Consider the following 18,464-nt stretch of genomic DNA (forward strand, 5'->3'; position numbering starts at 1 on the left):
TCATCTTGTATATCTCTGGATGTAGGTTTGCTCGCTGAGCTGAAAGGTTCATTTCCAGATGTTTATTACCTTAGTAGGTAACATCTTCAATGGACCTCATGCGAAGCAATGCTGAAACTTCCTGCTTTCTATTTGGTTGGGTTTCTTTGGCGAAGTCACTTCCTGTTCCTTTTCTCAGGGGGTGGTAGATGGGGTCTAACCTGATGTTTGTTGATAGTTCTGGTTGGAATGCCATGCTTCTAGGAATTCTCGTGTCTTTTTGTTTGGCTTGTCCTGGGATGGATGTGTTGTCCCAGTCAAAGTGGTGTCCTTCCTCATCCGTACACTCACTAGTATCCTCACATACAGATGAAGAAGGACACCACTTCGACTGGGACAATACATCCATCCTAGGACAAGCCAAACAAAGATGCCTGAGAATTCCTGGAAGCATGGCATTCCAACCGGAGGTCTATCAACAAACACATCGAATTAGACCCCACCTACCATCCCCTGAGAAAAGGAACAGGAAGTGACTTCACCGGAAATAACATACCAAAGGAAATGGCATCACCAACCCAAAGGAACCCAAACATAGCAGGAAGTTTCAGTATTGCTTCGCATGAGGTTCACTGAAGATGTTACCTAGTAAGGTAATGAAACGTCTGGAAATGAACCTTTCATCTCAGCGAGCAAATCTGCATCCAAAACCTCAACCTGAGCTACAAATTTTCTCAAAACTTGTACGTCTCTATCAAATCCCCTCTTAGCTGCTGCCTTGCCAATGAGAACAGGTTCAAGTCTCTCAGCCTTTCCCCATAAGACCTTCCCTGCAGACCAGGCAACATCCTCGTAAATCTCCTCTGAACCTTTTCCAGTGCTTCCACATTCTTCCTGAAATATGGGGACCAGAACTGTACACAATATTCCAAGTGTGGCAGTACCAGCGTTTTGTATAATTGCAACATGATATCGTGGCTCCGAAACTCAATCCCTCTACGAATGAAACCTAACATGCCGTATCCCTTAACAGCACTATCCACCTGGGTGGCAACCTTTAGGAATCTATGTACATGGACTTCAAGATCCCTCTGCACATCCACACTACCAAGAATGGTCACTACCTCCTGATGGCTCCTTTGCTTCACCAAATAAAATGGTATATAAACCAAACCATGTTTGCTGCCACTTCCTGTTTCTGCTTGATTCTTCCAATCTGAGATCCTCTCACTGATATTCTGACCCCATCCCTCATCAGCACTACCCAACTCTGTTTTCCTTTCAATGGTAGCCATGATGTGGAGGTGCCATTGTTGGATTGATGTGGGCAAGGTCAAGTCACAATGCGCCAGGTTGTAGTCCAACAGGCTTATTTAAAATCACAAGTTTTTGGAGCACTGCCCTTTCATCAGGTGAAGCAAAGGAAAGCATACAGGCACAATTTATTGGCAGAGAGATCAAGATTGTACAAATAGTGAGAGGAGTGTCGACAGGCTGAATGGTAAGTCTCAGCAGGTGATCGACAATGTCAGATGGTGAATAAAGTGTCAAAGGCTGAATAGTAAATGAAAGGGATGACCAATGATCCAGCTAATTGAGGCAGAGGTAATTACAAATAAGGTGTGCTGGAGACAAACCTGAAGGCTGGGAATAACATGATCGATGTAATGGTTGCCTGCTAAGGATCTGATCAAAGTAACGAGTAGTCCGAAACCCTACAAACTAAGATAGCGATCAGTTTATCAAGGTGATGTTGTTAAAACTGGATGTACTGGGCAATGTACTGATTGTACTGATTGATTAGAGTGGTTAGCCTGGGCTAATCCGGAAAGCTTCGGCTGACCAATATAGGCAGGAGGTCAGGATCTCCTCCTCCATTCGAGAGCTGACTCCAAACTGGTTGGCCACAGTCAGTGTACTGTCAATTCCTAAATAAAGGGGGAATTGGTGACAGGACCCAGCCTCTAGGTAGTTATTTCATAAAATTATACCCATTTTCTTCTTGTGTCACTGATTTGTCTATCTTGTTAATTGTATGAATGGAAGGGAGCAGTGTAAAATGTTACAATTGGAAAGAATAGGGTTTCCAATCTACCGAGGTATGTAAGGCTATATGCGATGACTTTGCTTCTTTTTCAACTGCACAACATCCCTCAGCAATATCACCGCATTAGCTTCCACTTGTGCTTTGACAAGCAGCTGTATCTCAACCAGACTTCTCTGATCCCTCCACTTTCTGAAAATATTAAGCCATTCATCTTATTTTTGTCAGCAGCAAGTACATTTTAGTTTGAGAATCAATGTAGAAACAAATGAGAAACTTCCTTTGCCTCAGCTTATCCGGGTCTATCTATTCTAATTCCATTTTCCAGCACTTGGCAGATGGCCTTTGTGCTATGGCATTTCAGCTGCTCATCTGAGTACATCTAAGATTGAGGGCTCCTGCTTCTATCAACCTTTTTAAAAATGAGTTTTCAGCTACTCATCAACCTCTGGGTGAAATTAATCCTGAAATCTTGCCCCAAGCACCTGCTCCAACTTAACTAATCCATTCTTGTTGACTCTCTCTCTACCCTTCAAACTTTGCGTCAATCAGATTTCTCGTGCAGTCAAATCTTGCCTAGTGTGGCAACCAGAACTCTGCACAGTACTCCAGCTGTGTCCTATCCAACATTGTAAGCATCACATTGCTCTTAAATTCAATACCATGACTATTAAAGGGAATATTTAATATGCTGCCATAATCTCTCTTGATCTGTCCTGCTACCTTCAAGGATCTATGGATGTGCACACCAAGTTTGCTCTGATCCTCTGCCTCAGAGGGTCCTACCATTGAACATGTGCTCTGTTAATTTTCCCAAAATGCATCTCTCACTTGTCAGAATTGAATTCCCTTTGTCGCACAGTGGTTAGTACTGCTGCCTCTCAGCGCCAGAAACCTGGGTTCAATTCCTGCCTCAAGAAACTGTCTGTGTGGAGTTTGCACGTTCTCCCCGTGACTGCGTGGGTTTCCTCCCAGGGTCCAAAAATGTGCACTTTAGGTGAATTGACCATGCCAAATTGCCCGTAGTATTAGGTGAAGGGATAAATGTAGGAGAATGGGTCTGGGTGGGTTGCTCTTTGGAGGGTCGGTGTGGACTTGTTGGGCCGAAGGGCCTGTTTCCACACTAAGTAATCTAATCTAATCACTTCTACAGAAAATTGTGAGCAATTCTGTTCTCCTTCCTCTTGGAAGGATGTTGCGAAACTTGAAAGGGTTCAGAAGAGATTTACAAGGATGTTGCCTGGGTTGGAGGATTTGAGCTATAGGGTGAGGTTGAATAGGCTGGGCTGTTTTCCCTGGAGTGTCTTGAGGCTGAGGGGTGACCTTTTTATAGAGGTTTATAAAATCATGAGGGACAGGTATTAAGGTAAAATAGACCAAGTCTTTTCCTTGGGGTGGGGGTCCAGAATTAGAGTGCATAAGTTTAGGTTGAGGAAAGATATAAAAGGGACATAAGGGGCAACTTTTTCACGCAGAGGATGGTGCATGTGTGGAATGAGCTGCCAGAGGAAGTGGTGGAGGTACATTTGCATTATTTAAAAGGCATTAGTGGATATATGAATAGGAAGGATTTAGAGGAATATGGCCCAAGTGCAGGCAAATGGGATTAGATTAGGTTAGGATATCTGGCCGGTATGGACGAGTTGACCCGAAGGGTATGTTTCCGTGCTGTACATCTCTGACTCTATCTGACTAGTCTGTCTATATCATCCTGTATTCTGAGGCTTTAATCAGTTTTCCTGCCGTCATAAACTGAGTGTTGTGCCAATAATATTTTCTGTTCCAATTTCCCAACTTCAGGGATTATACTCTGAATTAATTCAACAGAGTTGAACTCTGACACCAGGTTATAGTCCAACAGATCCATTTGAAATCACACGCTTTCGGAGTGTTAGCCCTTCTCCTGTTGACGGGGCAGTGCTCCGAAAGTCTGATTTCAAATAGACCTGTTAGACTATCATCTGACTTCTGACCTAGTCCACCCCAATCCAACATCACCACCACGTCGTCATTCATCAGAGCACAGATTAATTGAAGTGCTCTGCACCTTAATTGCACTTGCCTATCATTTTTGGAGGAAGTGAGGCTAGTCTTGCACCACATCTCCTTAGATTGGAGGTTTCCAATTTACTAGACTTTGAAGAAAGATGTATTTTGGCTTCTGTGCACGTGCAAGGGTTAATAGCTTATAATTGCCCAATGTATCAGAGAGGTGGTTGATTTTATTATGAAGTTTTTTTCATCTTCCTGTTCAGACATGTTTTGAGACATCTGTGGATTAGTTAGGACTTCAAACCAGACCGACCTTCCAAAGTGAAGGGTACTACCACTGCACCTCAAGACCCTGCAGTATTTCTTGAAATGTGCTCCTAAGAGCAAACCAAAGTAGGCAATTTGACCCCTTGAGGCTGCTTTGTTGGCTCTGATCTGATTTTAACTCAAATCTGCATTCTTGCTTGTGTTTAATTACTGTTCACCCTCTTGCTTAAAACTTCAGACTGCTTACATTTCCCTTGGCAGGAAGTGTTCCAAAGACTTTTACATTATATCTTTTAAATGGGTGATCCCGTTTTTAGCTCATGACTCAGTTCTAGACAACAAAACATTCTCTTCCCATCTAACCTGTTAAGACAACTCCATCTTATGTTTCGTTTAGGTTTCCTCTTACTCTTCTAAATTTCAGTTGATAACAAACCTTGCCTGTCAATACTTCCTTGTAAGGCAGTCTGCTCATTTGAGGTGTTATCTCAAAACCTCTGATCTGCTTCCCATGTATTTACATCCTTCCTCAAAGCTTTCTTTTGTCATCTACAGTTGAAGATTAGAAACTCTTCTGTTTCAGTATTAATTTGTTCTGAAGCCAGTTGAAGACGTGTGAAATTAGACATGATTTACTTAAATCTAGTTCATGTACAGAAGGCAACATTGCAAAGATAAGCCTCTTTCCTAATTAATCCTTGTTGCCCTAAAAGTTCTCCATGTCCTCTAGATTCTTATTGTCCTCCAACTGTAAAGCATTAACATTAATACAATTAACTTAATTCACCAGTAGATTAATTGCATGTTTTATTGTGCCTACTTTGTAAATTTTAATTAAAACCATTGTTAGTTGTTGCCTTGTAAAAATTATTGTTCTGTTTATTCCTAGGGTTTTTGTATGACCTTTCACCTCTAACCAAAGAAAATGGGCATTACCAAGTTAAATCTGAGACGTACAATTTCTATATAAATGTATGTGGCAATGTTTTCAAGGATGGCTGTGAGAAAAATTCTGGTGCTTGTCAGGAATCCCTGCTGTAAGTGACCATTGGTTTGGTGCAACCAGTGTGTTTGTATGAATTTGTTCGTGAATTTGGTACACTGAATACATTGACTATGGAGAGCATAGGAATGTATTAATCTGTCGTTTTTCTAAATGCAACATGCTACTTTTCTATAAAATTATTTGCTGACAGTCTCTTGAGATGCACATTGATGTCGCTCTGATTTTTTTAAGTTATGGATTTAAGGGTTATTTTGTGTTGATATTTAGTGTCATTCTGGCTTAATTGTGTTATTGCTAAAACTAGTGGCGTGTGTCACCCCTAGGATCATGCTGAAATACAAGCTAACTTACTGTCTCCTCTACCCCATCTCCAACAGCAAGTAAGCTACACTCTTGAATTGCAGCATTACCAAGATGAAGACCACCTAATCAGCTGTTTCTGTCACTTCTTTCCTTAGCCCCTCAAATCAAACTTCCTGTAAGGGTCTCCTGAGGGGTGATAATTATCTGTCCATCAGCTCTAAAGTCATGAACTTTTGCATTAATGCAAGCTGCTGTCCCATTTCTGACTTCTCATGTGTCTCCAGTCTTGGAGCACATTGTCATCTCCCAAACTGGTGCCCATCTCTCCAGAATTTTGTATTTGAATCCTGCTCTTGCTCTCTATATTCTGAAATGTCATTTAGTCAAGTTATAAATCGCATCTTATCTGACCGTGATACCTCCAACAATTTCAATAGCATCCATTGACAAAGTTGATCACTCCAACCCTCTGTAATTTCTCTCCATCACCATCCAACTGGGTGAAAAATGCATTCAGCTGATCCCATTCCTTTTTATTGCAGCCAGAGAATTGCCATCAATTGCATTTATTTTCAGTTAATTCCAGTATACCTTGATCTATGTTTGGATCCCTCCTAATTGTATGTATGTTGCTTGGCATTGTCAACTGAAAACAGATCAGCTTTTACATGTACACCCTCTTTTCACGTCTACTGTCAGACAGGCAGCTTTGGGTGAGCAAACATTGCCTTCAATTCAATTCTTAGAAGATGGCAGCCTTATTATAAATCCGTGCTCCCTCACTGCGATTCAACACCCGACCTGGTAACACTCCAGCCACCATTTTGGAATTACATTTGATCGGAAAATGAGTTTTCTGCATGATTGCTCAGACCGCTCATTTCCTCCTCCTAACATTTTCCAGTTTCTTCTGCTCCATATGTAACTTAGTACCATTTTGTTCTCCATGGAGTTTTATGTTCAGTAAATAAAAGTTGTTCTATTTCTGCTGTTGAAGAAAGCTACTCCACTCACTTACAAAGATCGGAATGTTGAAATTACTACTTGTTGTCCAGTTCGTACCTGCCCTGCATATCTGATGTGACGCTGATCATCTCCTGTTTTTGTGTTCTAATTATGCGTTTAATCCTTAGTGATCAAACCTTTTGGAACCTAGGGGAGTCCAATTCGAGATTGTCATACTATGATGGGATCATTCATCTGGTTTATACAAATGGGACAGCATACAACAATGGGCAGCACGTCAGACGATCCACACACATAACATTCCTGTGTGATCGAGATGCAGGTGAAGGACATCCAGAATTTGAGGTCAGTTATTAGACTTCTGTATGGGCAAGTTGATACTAAAAAACACCAGTCCTTTCACTGACTTTGTTTGTTTAGTACTGTTGCCTGATAATTTCCAGTTTAGAGTTTTAGTAAGCAGTTAGACGAAACCCTATTTTAGGATCTTTGCTTCATTTGTGAGCTGATGAAATTAATTTCTCAACTTGTTAGAACCTATTAACCTGACTGGTGAGCCATTGCAATAAGTCTGAGGGAATGAAAGCATTTTCAAAATTGTGCATTCACTTACTATTGAAGTTGGTCATTTTTGAATAGGATTTGCTTTAAAAAAAATTCATGTCATGTTTCTTGGCTCCTTAATAGCTTCCTTCCAAGTTCCAAAGTTTTTCAAATTCTCAAATTGTGATGAAAAGGAAAGCAAATGCAGTGTTAGCAAATTCATGAGGGCTAGAATACAAGCGCAGAGATACTGCTGAGGCTGTATAATACTCGAGTGAGACCACATTTGGAATATTGAGGGCAGTTTTGGGCCCTGTATCTCGAATAAGAACGTAGATCAATACAGCACAGAACAGGCCCTTCGGCTCTTGATGTTGCGGCGACCCGTGAACTATTCTCAGCTAGTCACCCTACACTATTCCAAAATCATCCATGTGCTTATCTAAGAATTGTTTAAATCTCCCTAATATGGCTGAGTTGACCACCTTCACAGGTAGGGCATTCCACGCCCTTACCACACTCTGCTTAAAGAATTTGCCTCTGACATCTGTCTTAAATCTATCACCCCTCAATTTGTAGTTGTGTGCTCTCGTACAAGCTGACATCATCATCCTACGAAAAAGTCTTTGTCTACCCTATCTAATCCCCTGATCATCTTGTATGTCTTTATCAAATCCCCCCTCTTAGCCGCCTTCTCTCCTATGAGAACAGACCCAAGTCTCTCAGCCTTTCCTCATAAGACCTTCCCTCCAGACCAGGCAACATCCTGGTAAATTTCCTCTGCACCTTTTCCAATGCTTCCACATCCTTTCTGTAATGGGGTGACCAGAACTGTACACAATATTCCAACTGTGGTTGCACCAGTGTTTGTATGCTGGTTCCAGAACTCAATCCCTCTACCAATGAAACCTAATGCACCATGTGCCGCCTTAACAGCACTATCCACCTGAGTGGCAACTTTTAGGGATCCATGCATATGGACTCCAAGATCCCTCTGCACATCCACACTACCAAGATTCTTTCCATTGACAAGTACTCTGCCATCCTGTTATTCTTCCCAAAGTGCATCACCTCACATTTAGTTGCATTGAACTCCATTTGCCACCTCTCAGCCGAATTCTGCAGTTTATCCAAGTCCCCCGCAACATTCTTCCAAACTGTCCACTACTCCACCGACTTTAGTGTCGTCTGCAAATTTACTAATCCATCCACCTATGCCTGCGTCTTTGTCATTTATAAAAATGACCAACAGCAGTGGTCCCAAAACAGATCCCTGTGGCAGACCACTAGTAACTGTACTCCAGACTGGTTTCCATCAACCACCATTTGCTGCCGCCTTCCAGAAAGCCAGTTTGTAATCCAAACTGCTAAATCACCCTCCATTCCATGGCTCTGCATTTTCTCCATCAGCCTACCATGTGGAATCTTATTAAAGGCTTTACTGCAGTCCAAGTATAACACGTCAACTGCCCTAACGTCATCTACATGCTTGGTCACCTTCTCAAAAAACTGAGGTTTGTGAGACACGACCTGCCCTTGACGAAACCATGTTGACTATCTGAAATCAAATTGTTGCTTGCTAGATAAATCTTATCTCTTATAATTCTTTCCAAAACCTTTCCTACAACAGAAGTAAGGCTCACCGGTCTATAATTACCTGGGTCATCTCTGCTGTCCTTGAACAAGGGTACAACATTTGCAATCCTCCAGTCCTCAGGTACTAAACCCATAGACAATGACGACTCAAATATCAAAGCCAAAGGCTCTGCTATCTCCTCTCTAGCTTCCCAGAGAATCTTTGGATAAATCCTATCTGGCCCTGGGGACTTGTCTATTTTTGCTCCTTCTAGAATTAATAACACCTGTGTGTAACTAACCTTGATCCTTTCTCGTCTAGTATCTTGTACGTCTTTCTTCTCTACAATATTTTCCTTTTCCTGAGTGAACACCAATGAGAAATGTCCATTTAGCACCTTTCCGATCTCTACAGGGTCCACACTCAACTTCCCACTTCTGTCTTTGGCCCTATTGCTACCCTAATCATCCTTTTATTCCTCACATACCTATAGAAAGCTTTAGGGTTCTCCTTTATTTTATTTGCTAAAGACTGCTTGTGTCCTCTCTTTGCTCTTCTTAACTTTCTCTTTAAATCCTTCCTAGCTGATCTGTAACTCTCCATTGCCTCATCTGTACCATCTTGCCTCATCAACACACAAGCCTCTTTCTTCTTAACAAGAGATGCAAGTTCTGTCGTAAACCACGGTTTCCTTACCTTATCACTTCCTCCCTGCCTGACAGACATACCTATCAAGGACATGCAATATCTGTTCCTTAAATCAGCTCCACGTTTAGATTGTCTGCATCCCCTGCATTTTGCTACCCCATTCTATGCATCTAATTCTTGCCTAATCGCATAATAATTGCCTTTGCCCCATCGATAACTCTTGACCTGTGGCATGTACCTATCCCTTTCCACTGCTAAACTAAACGTAACTGAATTGTGGTCACTCTCTCAAGTGCTCACCTGAACTACATCGAACACCTGGCCTGGTTCATTACCTGGTTCATTACCATTCCTGAAGAAGGGCTAATGCCCGAAACGTCGATTCTCCTGTTCCCTAGATGCTGCCTGACCTGCTGCGCTTTTCCAGCAACACATTTCCATCTCTGATCTCCAGCATCTGCAGACCTCACTTTCTCCTCATTACCAAGCACCAGATCCAGTGTGGCCTTCCCTCTTGTCAGCTCTTTGACATGCTGTGTCAGGAAACCCTCCTGATCCATCTGACGTACTAGAGCTATAACATTCCCAATCGATGTTGGGGAAGTTAAAGTCCCCCATAATGACCACCCTGTTCCTTTCACTCCTCCCCAGAATAATGTAGCTAATCCTCTCTCCCACCTCCCTGGAACTCTGCGGAGACCTATTTTTTAAAAAAAAATCCAAGAAGTGTGACCCCTCCTCCTGTTTCTAACCTCAGCCCACACTACCTTAGTAGACGAGTCCTCATCAAAAGTTCTCTCGGCCACTGTTATACTATCTTTCACTAACAAGGCCATGCCTCCCCCTAAAGGATGAATGTGTTGGCTTTGGAGGGATTCCAGGCAAGATTTACCAGAATGATCTCTGGGATGAAGGCCTTGTCATATGAATGTGTACTGGGTGTGTACTCAATGGAGTTTAGAAAGATGAGCGAGGGTCTCATTGAAATACTCAAAATATTGAGGCCTGGATAGAGTGGACATGGAGAAAATCTTTCCACTAACGGGAAAACTATGACCCAAGAGCACCGCCTCAGTGAAGGGACAATCTTTTAGAACTGTCATAATTGTGCAGCACAGAAACAGATCCTTTGGTCCAACTCGTCCATCTGGATTCGATATCTTAATGAAGCCCCACTTTGTCAGCGTATGGCTCTGTAGACCCTTCCTATCCATGTACCCATTCAGACACTCCTTTTAAATCTTCTAATTAGATTAGATTCCCTACGGTGTGGAAACAGGCCCTACAGACCAACCAGTCCACACCGATCCTCTGAAGAGTAACCCACCCTGACCCATTTCCCTCTGACTAATGTACCTAACACTATGGGCAATTTAACATGGCCATTTTATCTGACCTGCCCATCTTTGGACTGTTGGAGGAAACTGGAGCATCCGGAGGAAACCCGCGCAGATACGAGAGTGCAAACTCCACAGTCTCCCGAGGCTGGAATCAAACCTGGGGTCCTGGTGCTGTGAGGCAGCAGTGCTAACCACTGAGCCATTATGCTGCCCCATTGTACCAGCCTCCTCCACTTCCTCTGGCAGCTCATTCCACACACTGAAAATGTTGCCCTTCAGGTCCCTTTCAAGTCTTTCCCCTCTCTGATTAAACCTATGCCATCTAGGTTTCTTTCCCCTCTGGGGAAAAAGACCTTGGCTATTCACCCTATCCATGCTGCTCATAGAATCATGGACTTATATAGCATGGAAACCCTTCATGATCTTGAATCTCTATAAAGTCACCCCTCCAGAGAAAATAGCCCCAGCCTATTCAGCCTCTCGGTTAAGCTCAAACCCTCCAATCCTGAAAGCACCCTTTTGTGAACTCTAAAAGTTTGATAACATCCTTCCTATATCAGGGAGACCAGAATTGAATGCAGTATTCCAAAAGTGGCCAAACCAATGTCCAGTACAGCTGCCACATGACCCCTCAGCTCCTATACCCGATGGCAAGTGTACCAAATGTCACATTCGCTACCCTGTCTACCTGTGACTCTACCTTCAGGGAACTGTGAACTTGTACCCCAAAGTCTGTTTGTTCAAGTGAGGAGGAATTTCTTCAGTTGAGGGTGGGTAATTGCCGCAGCCTCTTAGCCAAGTCATTTGTGTGTCGTCAGAACAGATCTTGATCAGTACGGACATCAAAGGATGCATGAAGAAGGCAGGAAAATGAGATTGAGAAGCCTATCAGGCATGATCAAATGGTGGATCAAGCTTGGTGGGTCAAAAGACCTAATTCTGTTCCTATATCTTATGTTCTTTTGTATTTAATAAAAAGTAGAAAGTTAATGCTGCAATTAGTTGCCTTTTATCATTAGGAGGAAGATGAGTACACTTACAATTTCAAGTGGTATACACAATATGTTTGCCCTGAAGTGCCAATAGACTGTATCGTGACAAATGAGGTTACAAAGCAACAGTATGATCTGTCAAGGTAAGAATGCAACATTGATGCATTTAATGTCGGTATATCTTAAGTTCATAAACTACACTTCAATTTTCCATCTTTAAAAAATTGATCCTAGCAAGGTGTTGTAATCTGCAGTTGCAGGATTTAAATAAAGTTTGCCTTTAACCTTCACTTTGCTCACATTTTATGTCTTAAATTATCATTTGGAGATTGCTTCCTTCTCTTTTAGCTGAAATTGTACCATTTAATAGGTTGGAATTTTCCAACACTGCTAAAGTCATCTAAACTATGATAGAGTTGGAAAATGTACTGTAGGTAACTTGAGTGCATGAATTTGTGCAGAATATTGTAAGCTACTATAATGCTGAAAGTTTTGGATTTAGTGGGTTTATCTACTCGCTGTGGACCAGTGGTAATGTCACTGAATTAGTAATGTAGAGCTTCATGTTGATATCCTGGGGCAATGGTTTCAAAGCTAGCCAATGTTAGTAAATAGCAGATGGTGAAATTTGAGTTCAATAAAAAGCTACTATCAATTGTCGTAAGATCCCATATGGTTCACGAATGTCCTTTTTAGAGAAGAAAATCTGGCATCCTTATCTGGTTGGCCTACACGTGACTCCAGTTCTGCAGCCATAGGATTGACTCTTATCTGCCCTATGAAGTCCCTCTAGCACGCTACTCAATGGGCAGTAAATTGGTGCTCGGTCAGTAACACCTGCATACAAGTAACGAAAAATAAAACTAGGGTATCTTATTCTACTTGATGTGGAGTAAGAGGTATTGGGGGTAAAAGTCAAAAACCTAGAAAGATTTAGGGCTTGTTTACCACTCCACGTGCTTTTAGTTAAATTCTGATAACTGAACAGGTCTTTACCCAAATAATTCCTTGGGGCTATTGTCCTTTTAATGTTCTCCCTCTGAACTGAAGACTGAGAATCTTCACTTAGATAAGTCTTTTGGTAAATATCAATTCTGAAGTTTGTGTTCAGCATTCAACTGCAGTTTAGCCATGTAAACTGTTATCTCTAGATGACATGTTTATGTGGGCTTTTCATGTAATTTTCCCAAAAAACTCAATTTGACAGCCTTGCAGATTTCTTCATTATAATTTTAAAATCTGTATTGATTTGGCACCATGCAGGCTGATCTGTTTTTCCATTTTATTGCTTAGTTGGCCTGGTCTGTAATCAAACTTCTGTTGTGACCAACTAAAGCTCATCAAGTTGGAAGCCAATCCTGCACATCCTCTAATCTTCAGTAGACAAACTCAAGTATTGATATTGCTGCCTTTAACCTGGAAATTTGGCACAAAGAGCTATGGTGTGTCATCTGAAGGACAGCAACTTAGATTGCAGGATGAAGTCCGAAACACTGCTTTACGTAAAGTTTGCAGCACTATGGGGCTTTTGGGAGGGTGAGGGAGGTGGTGAGTAATCACAAGACACATGTTCCAAATCTTTGAATCTTTTGCACCTTTTGAAAAATCTCTTCCACTTAGATTATCAAAGTCCGAAGACAGTGATGAAAGTAACTGGTTTGCAATGGACACAACATCAAGTAACCACAAGAAGTATTATATCAACGTCTGTAGACCTCTGAATCCAATTCCAGGATGTGATCGCAATGCGGGAGTCTGCCTGATGGAGTATGAAAGAGATTTTGTAAGGGTGCACATAAATATTAATTCAAGTTGCATTTCTAATGTAAACTGTTGGCTTGTTAGTCAAGTGTGAATTTAAGATTAACCTGAGCTTGTTTAGCATATTGTAACAAAATTAACCAAATGTGGTCCCTTCATTTTCATGTTTAAAATAGTTAAGCAATATACCATTATTTGAAACTACGTTCTCTGAAACTGCTGTTCTGACAATTTCATTTGCCTTTATAACTTGGCAAACTTGTCAACTCTTGGTTATAGATTTTAACATGGTAGAAAACTTAAACTAGTGTTAGGAAGATACAATTGGTTATATAAAATTTGTTTTATGTTTAGGATGCACTTTATGAAAAAGTATCCATTAGCAATCTGGGTATTGCCAAAAATGGCCCCAAGCTAGACACAGATGGACGGATTATTTTGGAATACGTAAATGGTTCGGCATGTGTGAATTCCGATGGTAATAAAATCTCTTACATCACCCGTATTCACCTGAGTTGTTCAAAAGAACTGGTAAGGAAATTTCCCTTTTACCACCTCTTTACTTTACAACTATTTAACAATGCCTAGTTTCCAAAGCAGCGGAATATTTCATGGCATGTAGGAACACATTACTGCAGATGTTGGAATCTGTAGAAAACAACAAATTCTGGAGATCACAGGGTCAGGCAGCATCCATGGAGAGAGAACAGCTAACATTTTGAGTCCAGATGACTCTTCACAACTGATCAGCAGGATGCTGCCTGACCTGCTGTGATCTCTGGAATTTGTTGCTTTAATGCTTGTCAGCAAACTTGTCCTGGTTTTCTTTCTAATATCAGATTGCTGTCGTCATCATCTTGTACTGTTTTGCCTTTCTAATCAGATATTTGCTAGTTACTGACTTAACAATTTTATATCAATCAAATTTCTAAAGGTTGCTTCAGTGTCAATTTTTAAACGTCTTTTTCCTAACCTTTCGCATATTTACCAGTAACTTGGGGTCATCCTATAATTGGATAAGCAATGAAGTAGCATCATGTACCATACAGAGGGAGAAGTACTTTAGAATAAGCTTATGAGAGACTCCATAAACTCAGCACTTGTGATGTGACCCTATCATTGCTTTCCAGGATATGACAAATCCTAAGGAAAACCTTATTGGAATGTAAGGCTGTGCAAAGATGACTTGCAGTTTTTCAGTGTGCTGTCTTACCCCTTGGCATGTCCTAGAGCACTTGACAGTCAAAAAGCTACTTTATGGGAGATTAAGCAAATAAATGCAGCAGTTCATTGGTACACATTGAAGTTCCACAAATAGGACAGATGACTGCAGATAATGCCTAGAGGAAAAATCTAGGTAGTGCCATGGTTTCTTTTATTCCATTCACATGAGCAGGACCAATGGAGTCTCATTTTAACATCCTTCTGCTAGATGTCGCTTTGGCCAGTGTTTTAATCTCCCATTACTGCAAGTTCGCATTGAGGTTGTTCTGCAAAAACCTTTTGATTTGAGGTAGATTGGCTCAGTTAAATTCTAACTTTTACTCAATATAGTTTTATCAGTGGGGAAACCTGATGGCAAACTTTCAACTGTGGTCTTGCACTTCGCGTCAATGTAGGAATAAGTAATATTCATTGTTTTAATTTTCCAAGTAAACTTGTAAATCATGTAATTAGGCCATGCCAACAACATGTGTTGGAATTTGAAGATAACAAGTCCACGTCTCTTAACTCGCCACAATTTGCAAGTCCAAGTATACTCCATATTTTGTTTGGGTATAGTGCTTCATTTAAATATTAGTAATAGTAATTAGTAAGAGTTTAACACACTTAAACATTGTGGAGTTGAAAGCTTTTTGTTTTGCAGTCATTAGATTTGAGACACTGGAAACAGTTGAGCAAAGGGATGTGTATAAAGCATGAGAAGAGGATGTTAATTCGTTGGGTCATAATTGGCATGGAAATAAAGCAAGGCGAAAGTGAGGACTGCAGATTAGAGTCAAAATGTGCTAGAAACGCACAGGTCAGGCAGTATCTGAGGAGCAGGAAAATTGATGTTTTGTGCAAAAGCTTTTCAGGATTGAGGCTGGGAGTCTGAGGTGGAGAGAAATGTGAGGGGGGCGCTGGGGAGGCGGTGGCGGGAGAAGGGTAGCTGAGTGCAATAGGTGGATGGAGGGGGATAATGGTGATAGGTTGGAGGGGATGGTGGTATAGATAGGTAGGAAGGAAGGTGGACAGGTGAGACAGGTCACGATAGCGGTGCTGAGCTGAAAAGTTGAAACTGAGATGATGTGGGAAGGGGAAATGAGGAAACTGGTGAACTGTTCAGATCCAAATTGTGTTGGTCTGAATGTGGTTTGGAGTACACGTGGGAAGAGTTGGTTCCATAGGCATGCACTGAGAAAAGAGATGTGGCTGTGGTAGTGAGTCTGTTTCACCAGTTTCCTCATTTCTTGTCCTCCCACCTTATCCCAGTTCCAACCTTCCAGCTCAGCACCGCCCTCATGGCCTGTCTCACCTGTCCATTTTCCTTCCCACTGATCTGCTCCACCCTCCCTCTAACCTGTCACTATTACCCCCACCTCTATTCACCAGTTGTACCCTCAGCTACCTTCTGCCCCCAGCCCTGCCTTCATCCCTTTTATCTCACCACCCCCAAGGCTCCAGCCTCATTACTGAAGAAGGGCTTTTGCCTGAAACATTTTTTTTTCCTGCTCCTTGGATGCTGCCTGACCTGCTATGCTTTCCCAGTACCACATTCTCAACTGGAAATAAAGCAAGACCAATTGTATCAATTCTCAGACCACATGGCCAATCAGCATGTTCCTCTTTTGCTATATAAAATGGTATCCCTTTGCTCAACTGTTTCTGTTCCCCCAATTCTGAATGCAAGGTGTAATATTCAACTTTGTTTCCTTTTAACAATGTTTGTTTATATTTAACATGCTTCTTGGAGTTTTTTTTTTGCTTGTGCTAATTGTCAGGTTAGAGATAGAAATGCAGTCAGTAAACTTAGGGTGAAAGTGAGGGCTGCAGATGCTGGAGATCAGAGCTGAAAATGTGTTGCTGGAAAAGCACAGCAGGTCAGGCAGCATCCAAGGAACAGGAGAATCGACGTTTCGGGCATAAGCCCTTCAGGAATGAGGAAAGTGTGTCCAGCAGGCTAAGATAAAAGGTAGGGAGGAGGGACTAGGGGGAGGGGCTTTGGAAATACGATAGGTATTTTCTATTGCATTTCCAAAGCCCCTCCCCTAGTCCCTCCTCCCTACCTTTTATCTTAGCCTGCTGGACACACTTCGCTCATTCCTGAAGAAGGGCTTATGCCTGAAACATCGATTCTCCTGTTCCTTGGATGCTGCCTGACCTGCTGTGCTTTTCCAGCAACACATTTTCAGCATAAACTTAGGGTACGCAGCATGAGTTCTGATCTTTGTTTCTAATGTTTGGAAATTGCATACAATACATGCTCATATGTTTGGGAAAGAACTTGCTGACTTGGCAGCCCTGCAAATTACCCCTTTGATTTTAGTATTCTGTTGGGATAAACAGAAATCACGTGTAGAATTAATGTCAGGCTTGACTTGATTGATAGTATTATGTATTGCTTTGACAGTATAGCTTTGCATTTCCTTGTGGGATGACCATGCTAATGGTTTTAATTGTGTACTTTCTCTAGTCCTCTGGTCCAAGGTTCATTGATCATAAAGATTGTGTGGTCACATTCCTGTGGGAAACTGGAGCAGCCTGTCCTATAACAACAGCTGAAGCTTCAAATGAGGTAAAGACAATGGTTGTGTTAACCAAGAATGCTAAATTTAGTCGTGGATTTGAATGTCAATCCTATTATTGAAATATTCTTTTTGGAACTTATAATTTTTCTATGAATTTAATGTGTTTGCCTTGAAATCTCTCTCCTGGCTGTAATTCAGCGTAAAACCACTTAAAAGTGCGCATTTGTCCAAGTTTTAACTTCTGGCTTCTTGAATATTCCAGATTTTCTTTATCGCAGTGGTTGTTCCTTCAGCTGTTTAGGTCCCATAAGGCCTGCAGTTCCCATCCTGAAGCTATCCACAACCTGTCTTTTTAGAGATTCTGGAAAAAGCTTGTTTGATAAGACCATGCCTTCAGAAAGCACCTTCCAGTGCTTTGCCATATTCAGGTGGTGGCACAACCAGTTTTTGAATATTTGTATTTTAGACTTGTCAGTGATTTTTTTTAATCATTTGAAGTGGTGTGTAGATGTGGGTGTACCTTTGAGAGTTTATGCAGCAGAACTACTGGACACAGCACAAAATGTTCTCAGTAAGGCAACAATGTAACATTTGATTAGTTTGTTGCCTGGAGACCAGCAAATTTAAATTTGGCCAATCAGTTCAAATTATACCCTTAAAAAGCCCCACCAATTTCCAATCTAGTTTGAATTGAGTGTATTGACAATCTTAAAAGCCAATGACACAGTCCGATGCTCAGGGGTATAAGACTGGGAATGTTGAAAGGTTGAGAGGAAAACTAAGTTCTAGCATTCCAACCAGTCAACAGACTGCTTGAAGAAAAAAAAACCTCTGAGTATCTTTTTGATCAGTAACCTGTGATGCAGAAATTCCTAAGAAGGAGAAAAAAATGACACAAGAAGATCCAAAAACAGCCTACAGCTGCCTGGTTTTGAGATTTAAAGTGTTATTTTGTAAGTCTTAATTGGTAGTTTTATCGGACTAGTATTATAGGATGGAAGGTAAAAGGTTAGAGAAGGAAATTGTAAATAGTGGTTAGTTAATTATTCTGTTATACTTTAAGACATAAAGTTGTCGATTTTTACTTGGTTCTTGGCCACTTGGATTTTTACAGATTATTGCACAGAGTAAATCTTTTGTGCTGCTACATATGCCAGGAGAGTTTACCATCTGCCATAACAGAAGGGATGTGTTTGTTTCTGGCTAGGCTGAAATTATTTACTCATTCCTACTTGCCCTCCAGTTGGAGATGAGCTACCCTTGTATCACGTGATCCACAGGGTGTAGGCACCCCACTGTTTGAAAGGAGTTCCCAA

At 41.4% G+C, this 18,464-nt stretch overlaps 1 protein-coding gene across 2 annotated transcripts in view; it reads left to right on the plus strand.

Annotated features, from left to right (window-relative positions):
- igf2r (insulin-like growth factor 2 receptor) overlaps positions 1 to 18,464 on the plus strand; it is a 212,167-nt gene that overhangs the window by 88,457 nt on the left and 105,246 nt on the right. For both annotated transcript variants that reach the window (XM_043696288.1, XM_043696289.1), the window contains 6 exons: positions 5,172 to 5,319; positions 6,725 to 6,902; positions 11,684 to 11,799; positions 13,277 to 13,439; positions 13,772 to 13,948; positions 17,094 to 17,195. In XM_043696288.1, the coding sequence (XP_043552223.1) occupies positions 5,172 to 5,319; positions 6,725 to 6,902; positions 11,684 to 11,799; positions 13,277 to 13,439; positions 13,772 to 13,948; positions 17,094 to 17,195 (884 nt within the window). The remainder of the gene's footprint in view (positions 1 to 5,171; positions 5,320 to 6,724; positions 6,903 to 11,683; positions 11,800 to 13,276; positions 13,440 to 13,771; positions 13,949 to 17,093; positions 17,196 to 18,464) is intronic.

This window comes from Chiloscyllium plagiosum, chromosome 9, assembly GCF_004010195.1.
Source record: "Chiloscyllium plagiosum isolate BGI_BamShark_2017 chromosome 9, ASM401019v2, whole genome shotgun sequence".
In the NCBI taxonomy this organism is placed as follows: Eukaryota; Metazoa; Chordata; class Chondrichthyes; order Orectolobiformes; family Hemiscylliidae; genus Chiloscyllium; species Chiloscyllium plagiosum.